This window comes from Capsicum annuum, chromosome 6 (genome assembly GCF_002878395.1).
Source record: "Capsicum annuum cultivar UCD-10X-F1 chromosome 6, UCD10Xv1.1, whole genome shotgun sequence".
Classification (NCBI taxonomy): Eukaryota; Viridiplantae; Streptophyta; class Magnoliopsida; order Solanales; family Solanaceae; genus Capsicum; species Capsicum annuum.
The window spans coordinates 151400437-151413595 of NC_061116.1; the positions used below are offsets into that span (position 1 = coordinate 151400437).

At 36.6% G+C, this 13159-nt stretch overlaps 1 protein-coding gene across 1 annotated transcript in view; it reads right to left on the reverse strand.

Moving 5' to 3' along the window:
* Positions 1-7643, reverse strand: part of LOC107873149 (5-amino-6-(5-phospho-D-ribitylamino)uracil phosphatase, chloroplastic) — a 13468-nt gene extending 5825 nt beyond the window's left edge. The window contains exons 1-6 of the mRNA XM_016719887.2: positions 7453-7643; positions 7236-7361; positions 6254-6322; positions 6043-6147; positions 4935-4989; positions 3835-3908 (exon numbers count right to left, since the gene is read on the reverse strand). Of these exons, the coding sequence (XP_016575373.1) occupies positions 3835-3908; positions 4935-4989; positions 6043-6147; positions 6254-6322; positions 7236-7361; positions 7453-7551 (528 nt within the window). The 5' untranslated portion in view covers positions 7552-7643. The remainder of the gene's footprint in view (positions 1-3834; positions 3909-4934; positions 4990-6042; positions 6148-6253; positions 6323-7235; positions 7362-7452) is intronic.
* Positions 7644-13159: the final 5516 nt, after the last annotated feature.

The window sequence follows — 13159 nt, forward strand, 5'->3', positions numbered from 1 at the left end:
TAACACTCTTGAGTCTAAATCTAAGTTTGAGCTTACATTGTTGGTGTAGTTGTTATGAACATAACGCTTGACCGAATTGTTGTTGAAACATTGTTGTGGTGGACTGTTTTGGCCTTATGTCTTCATCTTGTTGTTGTTCTAAGCTTGGCCACATGATATTGTTGTTCATTGGTGGCCTAAGAACCATTTTGTTGAAATTGTAGTTGTCTAGGCCAAGTGTTGAAGATATTGTGTTGTGAAAATTGGAAGTTGGCCGTGTGAAAATTGTTGGTGTTCTTAGAGATTGTTGTTGGTTGTTCTTGGTGATTATTGATGTTGTTCTTGAAGTTCTTCACAACCTTCATAGCTTGTTAAATAGAGTGAACATTAGATCTATAAAGGTGGACGAAAAAAGGAGAAGTTTTGTTAGCCTTGAAAGACTTAACATCACTCATCAACTAGTCAATCACATCTCAATCACTTTCCAACAACTTTCCATGATTCAGGACCCATGTTTTAAGGAGAAGTACAAGTGAAGTCAAGGTCTTGAAACTTGCAATTGAAAAGGACTCCAAGACTTGTTTGAATTTCCCTCCTTAAAACAAATTCCACCAAAGTCCAGATTGAAAAATTGTCCAAGACTTGAAATTGGACAACAAAATTGTGTGGGACCGTGACCAATTACGTGGCTGCCACGTCATCACGTTTTTATTGTTCACGCACCATAATTAAGCTCAAAATTTAGAATTCTTAGTTTCATTTTATTGTTTCTTAGTTTCGTTTGTCGGTTCAAATACTAAGTGACAAGCTAGTAAACTCCTACTAGATTTTAAATTAGTTTTGTGTCCGTTTGTTCGTGTTAACGTTCTTTGTGTACTTTTCTCTATTGTGAATTTGTTGTTAGTTCTTGACTCAAGTCCTACAAGATTTCGTTTGAGTTTCAAACAAAAATCTATTCTGGACAAGAGTAGACTCGACCCTCAATCACTCACAAAGTACAAGCCTGCTTTCAACACTTGTGAAACCAAGTGTGAGGTAAAAACCGAGAGTGGGAATGTGGTGAGGCCTTTTTGATCTAACAAGTTTGTTTGTTTTCTTTTGTTTGTTGTGTCTTTTTCTTTTAGGTACCATGGCTGCCCATAATCTCAATGCCATGTTTAATTGCATCAATGACAATATTGAAGACATGAAATGGCACGTTGAAAGACAACGCCAATTGCTACCTAAACTTCTCCCACCAAATCCAATTCCTCGTGTCCAAACACCTTGTGATGAGAGCATCCCAAAGGAAGAAGTGGGCTGCCAAGACCCGCACCAAGGTGACGACCGTAGCTCATGTACGCTACGAGGTAAAAACGCTATCCCTTACACTCCTCTAAGCTTAGAATGTTGTGATGTGGCTAGTAGTGGCCAATTGGATGTAGTTGAGGATTTACCTAGAGTGGAGGTGTTTGAGTCTCCCTATTGTGATACTCTTAGTGAAGTTAGGTCACGTGAGGACCAAGCTCTTGTTGTAAGCAAGCAAGCATTAGTTGATCCTTTAGATGACGAAATTGATTCTTCTTGTAAGAATGATTCATGTCCATCTAGTGCTAGCCCTTATAACTTAAACAAGGTTCCATTACCAGTGGACAAGAGTACTCGCACACTAGTGGACCCTTATGAAAACCAAGGCGAGTCTACATTGGTATACGAGTTGCCAACAACTAGTGAAGGAGTGCAAAATGATCAATCGGGTGAAGATGACCTTGATTTGTTTGAAAGTATAGAAAACCCAAATTGTGCTTGTGCTTGTGAAAGTGGTTTTGGTCGTAACCCCTTGGCTGCCCGTGATGGTATGAAGCTAAGCGCGGGTTACCCTTTTGAAATGGAGTATAACCGAAATCCATGCCCATGGCTACTTCTCCCATTTGACCCCGGTGCCATCTTAGAGTATGGTAGTAGTAGTCTCGGCCCTTTTCTTTAATTCTTGAGCGTGATCCCTTTACTACCCATGATAGTTTATGTCTATGTAGGGACTACACTCTTGAAAGAAAAAGTGTTGCATGCCTAGAAATGGTATCTACTCCTTCTTTGTGTGTTTCCTATGTTGAGCATACTAATGGCGGTGAACTTGAAACTAGTAAGTACTTGCATGGGGACACAATAGTTGGAGTTGACTTGTGCGACACCTTTCTCTACCCTCTTTGTGCTCATGATATTCCCCTAGTGATATAGAGGGCATACCTAATTTTGAGGACGGTGCCTTCGGGGAAAGTGAGCTTGGCCGAGACCTAAGCCCTTGGTTACGACTACCATTTGATCCCGGTGCCAACTTGGGATGGAAAAGGGTTATTTTCAGCTTAGGCTCATTTTGTTTTGGTGTTTATCTGAGCCACTTCCTTTGTCACATTTGTACTAATCTTTTCATGTTTAATACAAAGGACCCGTGGATATACTTCAAATTTGTTCCCCTCGACATGGCATATTGATGTGTTTAGTTTTGCTAACCCTAACCCTCGTGTCATGAGGATGTGTGCTTGTTTGTCTTCTCTTGATTTTGCAAGGTACAGATTCGAGGTCGAATCCTTTTCAAGCAGGGAAGGATGATACGAGTACGATCACGTAGATGGACTTATGAGGGAGTATGCGAGAACCGAGACTTGGTGTGTGTGAATGAAGTGCAAAGGAGCACCTAAATGGACACCAAAACCATCCATACATAGCACTCCAAGGGCGCTTATTGAAGCATTTGACTAAGGTGGAATTTTGGACATTTCACACTTTATTTTGTAACCTACTATAAATAGAATAATGTAGGGTTTTAGTCATTAGTTTTTGTGGAATATTGAATGTTGTAACACTTGAAACACTCCCTCTTGTGAGAAAGGCCCTTATGGCCAAAACCTTGTAACTAGGCAACATTGAGTGTGGATTCACTCGTGTTGGATTCAAGCTTGGAAACGTTAGAGGCTTGGGAGATCGAGGTCCCTCTTGTGCCAACGTAAGAGATAGGTGAATTGTTGTGAGTAGTGTTAAGGGTCCAAGAGTGGAATATGTTCTTGGGTTCTTAAGATTATTCCTTCATGTAGTCTATCTATCTATCCTTTTGTTCATTGTAATCTTGTAACCGTTGTGTATCTTGTTTGTGGAACCCGTGAGTCGCTGTTATAATATTGTTATTGTTCTTCATCTTGTGTTGATAATATTAGTTTGTGGTGGCTATTTTGGGGTTGAAACACACCCTTATATCTCGTTCTTGTTGTTGTTGTAGTGAATCCGAGTGTGGTCTCCAATCAGTCCTTGAATCCTTAAGATTAGTAGACTGTTTTGGGGTGAGTTTTGTGTTCCCATGGTTTGTCTTGTATCATCCCCCTCCCCCCCCCCCCCCCCACACCGGCAACCTTTTTATTTCCACCGTCCTAATTTATATGACAATTTTCCTTTTTAGTCAGTCCTAGAAAGAATGACACATTTCTACATTTAGTAACAATTTGACTTTAAAATATCCATTTTACCCTTAATGAAATGATTTATAGCCACACAAATATCTATGATTTGTTTTGGACCGCAAGTTTCAAAAGTCTTTCTTTCTTTCTTAAACTCCATGCCGAGTCAAACTATATCACATAATTGGGACGGAAAAACTCAAAAGTCAAACCTGATAGTCCACTATTTCTCCAATCAAAAAGACATGTACATAGACTCACATGCATATAGAGTCATATGTCTCAGAGGATTTAACAATCATTTATCTAACAAAAGAGTAAAATAGATTGATGGGCCATAGACTTAAACAAAAACAAGGAAGCACACTATCCACACTCATTGTTCAAATAATAATAGGCTATCATGACTTGATCATTAACTCCAAACCTTATGCAGAACATGATCAGCAGCTGCATAAAGTAAAAACCGCTGCACACTAGCATCTTCAGGAATCTCTAGTCCTGCGCATAACCAAAAGAGAAATAACTAATATTATTTAACAAAATAATGCCAAAACTAAAAGCATCAGTAATGTGCATCTACTAACTGTGGAAAGTTGACATTGTCTTCTATAGGTCATGATCATTCTTTAGCTGTTTCTTACCTCCGATAAACTGCAGAGATCAGTTTACATCATAACCTTCCCAATTATTTGAAATTGCAAACCTACAGGTCTTTAAGATTGTGCTTCTTGTATGAATGGAGACCATAAGTTTCTTACACAGACTCATTTTCTACGGGATGAAGATTGAGAGAGGGAGTGGCGGTAGATTAAACACTCTTTAGCCCCTATATACCCCCTTCCCTTCTCCCAAGATCAAGGCTTCCATTCAGCCTGTGATAGGAGATAAACTCATTTCTAAAAGCCAATATAACCCTGATATCTGATATATGTGAATTTGAATTGATAAGTCGGAATGAATCTGACCTATATCTTTATGAATCTCACTAAAAACTGAAAGGATTAAAAAATATTACCACTCTCACTGTCTCAAATATATATATATGGAGATACTATAAATGCCAATAAGATCCAGAACTCCAGATTATGTACAGATGACATGTCATTGGCACTCCAGCTATCATGTGTATTGGCAGCAGACAGCTAAATCCTATCACGTTCCCCATTTTCTTCTCTTTTCGGGGCCCAACAACACTTCAGAAATTTAATAAAAAACCTATTTCCCACTCAAAGGATGTTTCTTTTTATGAACGAAGGGCAAATAATCTCACTGTACGACCAATAAGAAACAAATGTATGATTCTAAAAATGTTGTCACACCCATGTCGGATCCTCCAAAAACGCACTACTTTTGGATGATCCGACACACACCCATCGACATTTTAGAAGAGTCCGAGCAGCATGTGTAATTCCAATCCCACTCGGATTGGCTAATGCTATATAGCTGAAATAATATTGATATTCGCATGCAACCCAAGTGAAGAAGTTTGATTCCACAAGCCAGAAAAATCGGCTAGCCACTCACCTTCTTCAGAGGCAAGTTGTTTCCAGGCATCCAACTTCAGAGCTCGAGAATCTGCCTGAAAAGTATGAGGTGGAAGTCATATTTTTTAGAAGGATGAGGTGGAAGTCATTGTCAACAACGAATCGTGTGTTCCTACTTCCACTCATGTACAAGAAAGAACTCAGCAAGCAATTTTTGCGAGCTTCATTATTGGCACATTAATAGTTTACCACATCTTTGGTATACAGTTATCTTCGGCAACATGTCTAGAAGAAATCAATCCAAACATCATCTTATATCTCTCTATCCCCATGCATATCAATAACCAGATATTTAGATATGTGATTAAGATATAAATTGTACATATCCATAGAATTCTCTTATCCCTTCTATCAAATTCTTCTTTCTTAACATTAACCAAAGTTCTTGTTTCCTTTTTTCTGAGTTCCAGTCATGCAACTAATACTTTCTCTGATACAAAACAACCCACCTCTCCTCTTTAGGAGTCAATCATGAGAAATCAACCAGTTTGGAACTGAGACGTTGTTGTTTTCATTTTAAAGAATCGATTCCTAGGGTGAGTGTCGAAACATCATAATTTGGGGATCTTGTACTTCTATTGTAGCTTATTCCAATTCATTTTTGTATTTAAAGCAAAGTTCCTTGACAAATATATGCATACCCACACACATACAGAGAGACAGAGAGAGAGACATATAGGGAGAGAAAGAGGAAGTGAACTTCTTTAATCTGTCTTCCACACCTAATTCTTAAAAAAGGTCTCCTATATAAGAACCAAATTAGAGTGCAGGAAAAAAGATGAACAAAAGAAGACTTCAAATTTGTAAGGCAAGGTCATCAAAGATTCAGACGTAGGATCTGAATGTAACAAAATCAGCACCCTTCAAGAATTCCTTATTAGCATGCAATTTTAAAGTGGGAACAAGAAGCACAAACATAGGGCAAACCAACAACAGAAGATTACTTCCTTTTATATGGACATAATAATTTGCCAGCCAGGCTTCAGAGACCACGTTCATTTATCCAGTTGATCACAGAACAGGCAACAGTTCACAAATCAGGTAACCTCCCTTAAATTAGACCAGATGGTCAAAGATTGAGGTCTTACCACCACATTATCCCAAGAGAAAATGAGACCATAAGCTTCATCAGGCTTCATCGCATAACGGATTCTTCGCAGGAAACCCTCTTGCAGTCTATCATTTAAAAAATCCTAAATGCAAAAAAGGGACTCCTTGAGTACAGATGTGTTTCCTAGTAGCACCAAAAGGTGTAAAAATGGATAAACCCTGTTACAAAGTCTAAACTTCTGGTCTTACCACATCAACTTTGAGCAGACCATTGGGTCTAAATGTCTCAAAACCTTCTCCGTATTCGGCACCAATTGCCTACAAAATCCAATAAAAACAAACAAATACCCCATCAGTCCCATTATGAACACCAAAATAACTATTTGGAAGTCTAAGTGTTATTTCAAACATTTTTCTAAATATTTTATAAATAGAGTAACTTAGTGTTTTTTTTTTTGAATTATGATGGTACTTGGCCACCTGCATATATCTCAGAGTACTCAATGGGCAACATGTCACATCCAATGAGCAAAACTACCAAGTAGCTCTAACCAACGAGGCTAAAGCACATGGCTAACATCAAGGGGTCGTTTGGCAGGATGTATTAGAAAATCTAATACATGTATTGGTCATGGTATTATTTAATCCTATGTTTGGTCAGATTTTTAGCCTATGTATAACTAATACAGGTATTAGTTATACACCCTATTCAGAATTCAGTATTATTAATTATACACCCTATTCAGTGTTATAGGGTGTATAACTAGTACATAGCAAATCAAGTACAATACAATGGCTATTAATACATGAATAAGCATGAGTAAAGACTAAATTTTTCTTAATACACCAAATCAAACAGTGGATAGGAGATAGTCCCAGCATTACTACATCATATTCAGTATTATTCTTGCACACTCTACCAAACTACCCCTAAGTCATATAAATACGACCCAAACTTGAGACCTGGGGTCTTTTACTCCTATCCTCAACCATTCACCAATCCTCTTGAGAACAATATTTTGTGTAGTCTCTAGATATGTAAATTTTAGCTTGAAATAAATCATTTGCCTCTAGTATTTTGAAACCGTAATTTAATTTTCGGACAGAGAAATGAATGGAAAAACAGAAATATAACATAACTACAAAAGAAAATAACATAATATTATTCTTTAGCAATCAGCACCAACCTCGGAGTTAGAAAGTTAAGAGATAAGCTAAAATATATACCTACCTCTTCCATAAAAATCTTGTTAGGTGTAGCTGGAAAATCTCCAAAGTGCTCATTATCGCCCGTCCCCAGCGCCTTCGCAACCCCCAAGCGGTGATAACACCGCGCTGAGTTCAAATGCTTCGATTTCTGCAAAGAAACTCAAAAACATAAACACAGAAATAAAAAGGAAGAAGATAAACGAATGAATAAAATTAAGAGGCAAGTAGAAAAAACGAACGAAGAATTGAAACTTTTTGGGCAATTGAGGAGGGAAAGACGTGGGTTGAAAAGGGAGCTGAGCCTGAGAGCAACTCCGAAAGCTAAGAGTGCCCTCCATTTTTAGTATGCTGATTTTTTTAATTTGAGAAAAACTTCATTATTTTAAAACCAAAGGGGCGAAGATGGTTGTTGCTCCGCAATTCAAGGTTGGGCCTACCTTCACTTATCCATTAGAGATTTTCTTCATTTTCAAGGTAAAAATTGGTAAGCTAGCCCTTCTTGAACCAATTTTCAAAGTTTAGCTACCATTTAAAATGCAAAAGAAAAAAGAAAAGTCACTATAAAAATTAAATTTTGGATAACAATAATCCTAGTTAAAACACGAAAAAAAATCTAGCAAAATATGCTGGATTCCGAAAGTTTTACATGTGAAATTTCAGTGCCCAAAAAACTCTTCATAATTTTTTGGAGTTGGAGTTGGAGTTGAAGTTGTGTTTGGTCATGAATATGAATTAAAGTTGTATTTGAAATTTTCCAAATGCAATTTCAGAACTGTATTTGTAATTCTCATGGCCAAACACATACTGTTTACACTTTTTTCACTAAAGTGAAATAATTTTCCAAAAATAAGTAGAAATTTTTCATGGCCAAATGGCTACTTTATATGTGAAACCCAAACGCACAAAAAACTCCTTTATATGTGAAACTCAAGCATACAAAGAAACTCCCTATTTACCAAAAAAAGAAAAACTTTATATATTGTAATAACTTTACGGGTCATTTTCTGCATTTTAACACTATTTTGACGTTTAGAGCTTTCCCAAAAGTGAGGTTTTAACCGTTTTCTTGACTCTATTTCCATAAGTTTTCGTTTAATTTCTTAATTTAATCTCCGGTTTAACATTAAATGCTTAGTTATTTTTCAGGTTGATTAGGGTTCGATTTTGCTCGAATTAAGGGACAAATGATCCTTGAGCTTAGAGGGATGTTTTGACGATTTCAAGGTTGTGATTCCGCAAGCAAGCCTAACATGAAATTTTTAGTTCGATTTTGAACCTGGAGAATTTATATGCAATATGGGTATCGTTATTTTCGTGTTAACGTATAGATTATTATTAGTGTTTCATTGTGCAAATACTTCTCTAAAAGGAAAAGCTCTGATCTAGTAAACTTTATCAAGCTTTCGATGAAGTCCAGATAGACTAGACTTCTCTATTTGATTGAGATTTATTGTGATATTGGTATGGTATTATGCTTGCGATGGGTAGGATTTTACGATTAGGTTGTACGTTTAGTGACTTTCGAATTATCTAGCAGCTTAGATACCCGCTTCCGGTAAAATTTGGGCTTATTTTTCCTCCTTGGTGTTACGTTGTTATCTTAATCCTAGTTTCAACTTATTTAATGTTTAGTAGTAGGGCCTTGGAGACTTAGACTAGTTTTGGGTAGAAACTTGCCTTAACACGAATTTTTGAAAATAGTAGTAGGCGCCTCCGGCCCTCATTTTGGTCAAAATCTAAATTAGTCCCTCTTAGGCATGAGAAGTCTTTGCTAGTCACTCTAGAATGATTCTTGACCCTTATAATGATTTAGATACCTTTTCAACCTTTGACTATACTTGTAACCTTGTACTTACTTACTAGTTCCAGTTCAAGTTTGGCAATTGAGAATCATACGTGATACTTGGATAGGATGGTACGATACTCTAGCTATGATTCAAGTCTAGCATGTATGATCTGTTTATGACATTATTATGTTGATATCGCTCTCCAATTCTGGTTCAAGTACGACATTATGGTTTGAAGGGAACCACAGGTATGGTTTAACGGTTGTTCACTTTAAGTTTTAATTATTGGTGCTCTCTTTATTGTTTACATCTACTGGACTTATGGAGGCTCGACAAGGTTTTTTCTCATTTGCTTGCACCTTTTGGCTTATTGGAGTCCTGTTAGGTTATAGTTAGACTATATTTAGTTTGACTTATTCATTATGCATAATCATCATTCATTCTCAAATTTGGTGTAGTAAAGTAGATATCATTTTATTCCATACTTTTCGTTACTTTCTCACATTTTTGTTATACTTTTATTATGATTTAGCTTAGTCTGTTGATAATGACTACTGAGTATCCATTATTTTGGTACTCATGCTACATTTCTGCATCTTTTTTTAATGCAGATTCAAGTACGAGTCACCGCCACTTAGGTAAGATCCAATTTGCTCTTGGGATTTAGAAATAGTGTGTAATGACCCTATGGGTCATTTTCTAGATTTGCATGTATTTTTCACATTTTGATACTTTCTACGGTGGCAACAAGTCATTTATGACTTACCAGAACTGTTAGTTTAGTTATCGAATAGTTCATTTGGGTTTTAGGCTCATTTCCCTATTTTGGAGCTTTCGTTATTTAGGATATGGTCTCAGACCAAACCTCTTAGTAGATGACCTCATATGAGAATTTTAATAGTGTCATTAGCTCTGGAACGTTGATTTTAGGCTAGGAGGATCCTTTGTTCAGGTCTCTAAGCTTCCAGACTCGTTTTGGCTATTGGATGGATTATATAAAAAATGAAACTATAGGTGTGGATTCCACATTTAATCGAAAGGGTCTTGGATGAAATTTTTGGTGGTTTCATTGAGTTTGAAATGTTGAATTTGGTATGGTAGCATGGTTTGTTTTCACGCACGGGGTTTCGAATGAATCTCAAGCACACGATTGAAGTCCGTTTGGACTTGGTAAAAATCTGTGCCTAGCACCTGATAGGTATGTTTAAGCGCCTATTGGGCCGCTTTAAGGCTCGACGCTTTAGCACCCATGGTTTACTTTAGTAGCCCTGGCCTAATGAATGGGGTTCACTTAAGCAGTCAATTGCCGCTAAAGCGAGCAATGCTTTAGCAATATTGTGTATGCTTTAGCGGTACCTAAGCAAGTTGCTAGACCACTTTAGTGATTATGATACCGCTTTAGTGGTAGATGCTTTAGCGTACAGATATCCATTTTAGTTGCACCTTGTGGCTTTTATTTGCCTTTTTCCCACCCGATTTTTGACCATTTTCACAGCAAATTGAAAGCCCAAAGAGAGAAAAAAGTGAGAGATCATCCGTTGAAACTAAGGTAAGCTACCCTAATACTCCTTGGTCATTTCCCAATAATTTTTCCTTCAATTTCCATCCTAATTCATAGTGAATTCTTAGATATTAGGTCTTATATTCCTAAACTTTAAGGGCTGATTTGAGACCCGATTTGTGCTCTGTTTGTGCTCAATTTGTTAGCACATAGTTTTTGTCCTTCAAGGGACCTCGTGACAGATTCAATTTCTTGATTTCATTTGCGCGCCCCGCGAGCTTAATCTTGACTCAAATATCAACCTAATCAATAATATAGCAATATGGGTCTCATTTTACTCCTAACGATGTGTATACTATTATTTTGACAGAACAATCATAAATTAAATGTAGTCCACTGATATTAGCCATAATACCAATACCAATTCCAAGGTTGACACCAATATCAACATCACCCATACTAACCCATAGTAGGCCTACAAAGCCTGTATTCAAAAGTAAAACAATACTCGGCCAGGATATGCCCCTGGCCATTGCCAAAACCATAATCTATAAAAATGACTAAATTATGTAAAGACATCCATGACAATAGAGCTTTTCGGACATGCCAATTCATAATTGTCAAAATTTCTGTCAAATTTCAGCGTCTCGTCGTGATTTCAACGCGTCACAGAGCCTTCTTAAACCCAATTATCGGCTACACGCGCCAAATATTCAATAATTTGGTCCTCTTTCGAATCCAGTGGTGTTTTAATCTCCTCCATTAGCCACTCCTACAAGTCAAACACACCCCGTACATTTTAGGGGTCTAAATTACGTTAATTTTTTATTGTACTTTTGTTGAGCCATTCTGAGCCTTCTCGAGTTGTTTCCACTTTATTTGAAGATTGAATATACTTATTATTTCAGAATAATCCATTCACCAAGAATCCTATAGCATTAAACACAACAATTTAGAGATCAAAATAATACAACATCTTCAATGATGAACTAAAAACATGAGTTAAGCATAGGCTAAATTCTCATTGAGCATAAGTTTATTGCTTTGACTCATGTCTTGACCCAATTGATCCTTGAAAATTATAACTAAGTTGTTTCACATATTAACACATACCAAAAACCTTTGTAACTCATTAAAACACATTAGAACCCAACACAATAGACTAGAAAAACACCTAGATCAAGCTAGTTACACTAGTTTTCTCGTTTGACTTTTGAATGATCAATTTCAATCAAAACTAATTTGAAACCACCATTAAACATAGTAAACACATATTTGGACACATAGATGCTCATTTATATCATTATCAAACACATATAGCATAAGAATCATCCACAATACAAGGCTAAAAAGGCTAGAATAGTAAAGCTAGAATGCATAGATACACCTAACATCACCACCCCACACTTAAAGCCTTGTTCGTCCTCAAACAACTCCTAAATATAAACACCATGAGATAAAAAGACTCCACACTTCTAATAAATGCAAGAAATTTAAGCTAGCACTACAAAGACTACACGGAATGCAGGTTCACAAAACTAAGCATATTATACACAATTGAAAGCTAAAGAATCCTACTTCCAAAACATCCTAGCCTCAATAAGGGACTTCACAAGTAGAAAAATCATGCATATTGTTCAATCAAGGACATCATGCAAATCACCCACATTCCTCAAACATGTGCCCCTCACAACAAGAGAGTTACCCATAATCACTCAAAATTACATCATTCATAACATGATGGGTATAGGAATCAAGTTACACTCACTCTCACAAAGAATTCACAAGTTACACAGAATGAACCATAGGCTTTTCCTTAGTGTAGTGCTCCACTAATATCAGAATGATGAAATTAGGATCAATTAGGACTTTTCCGTGTTGTAATGTAGGCTAAGGGACGGGTAGGAACTATTTGGGAATAGTGACTAACCTCTCTAAGTGCTTTAATACACTTCATTAAACATTTAAAACAAATCTCTAATAACCAAATTAAACTTTTTCATTCACCCATACCTTTTGTTTTTCGCACATCTCTTTTAAGCATTTTCACAAACACTTGGTGGACACATAATTTACTACCATGAGAATTATTTTTTTTTCTTTTTTCACAACCATATTTTTAGCATAAATTATATCACAACCATCCGCAACACATCGATTATACACCAATAACTATTACCTTTCGCCTTTTCCCTCTTATTTCTCAACTCTTTACTTAATCAATTTTTCATTGAAGTACTTAAGAGATTTTTTGGATCAAATTATGGTCTATCAAAAAAGGGATTAGGCTATGTATGAGGTTACCAAAGAAAATAAGCTAAAGGCTCAATGGGAGTTAACTAGGATTAAGCACAAAGCGTAGGACAAATAGAAGGTATAAAACAAGGATATCAAAGAAATGCTTATATAATCTCCTAAACTCACACTCTTTATTTCACTTCACACACAAATCGGGAAAGTTCCCGACATCACTTGCAACAAGGAATATACAAAATACCTCACACGCATATGGGACAGGCTCAACTCAATAGGATCATCATAGACTCCCGACCAATAATAGTATGAATTCAAATTTAGGCCACAAAACTAGAGTAAAAAACTTGAGCCTAAGAGTTTCAAAAATAGTAATTCACATCACTCAACATGATTTTAGAAACA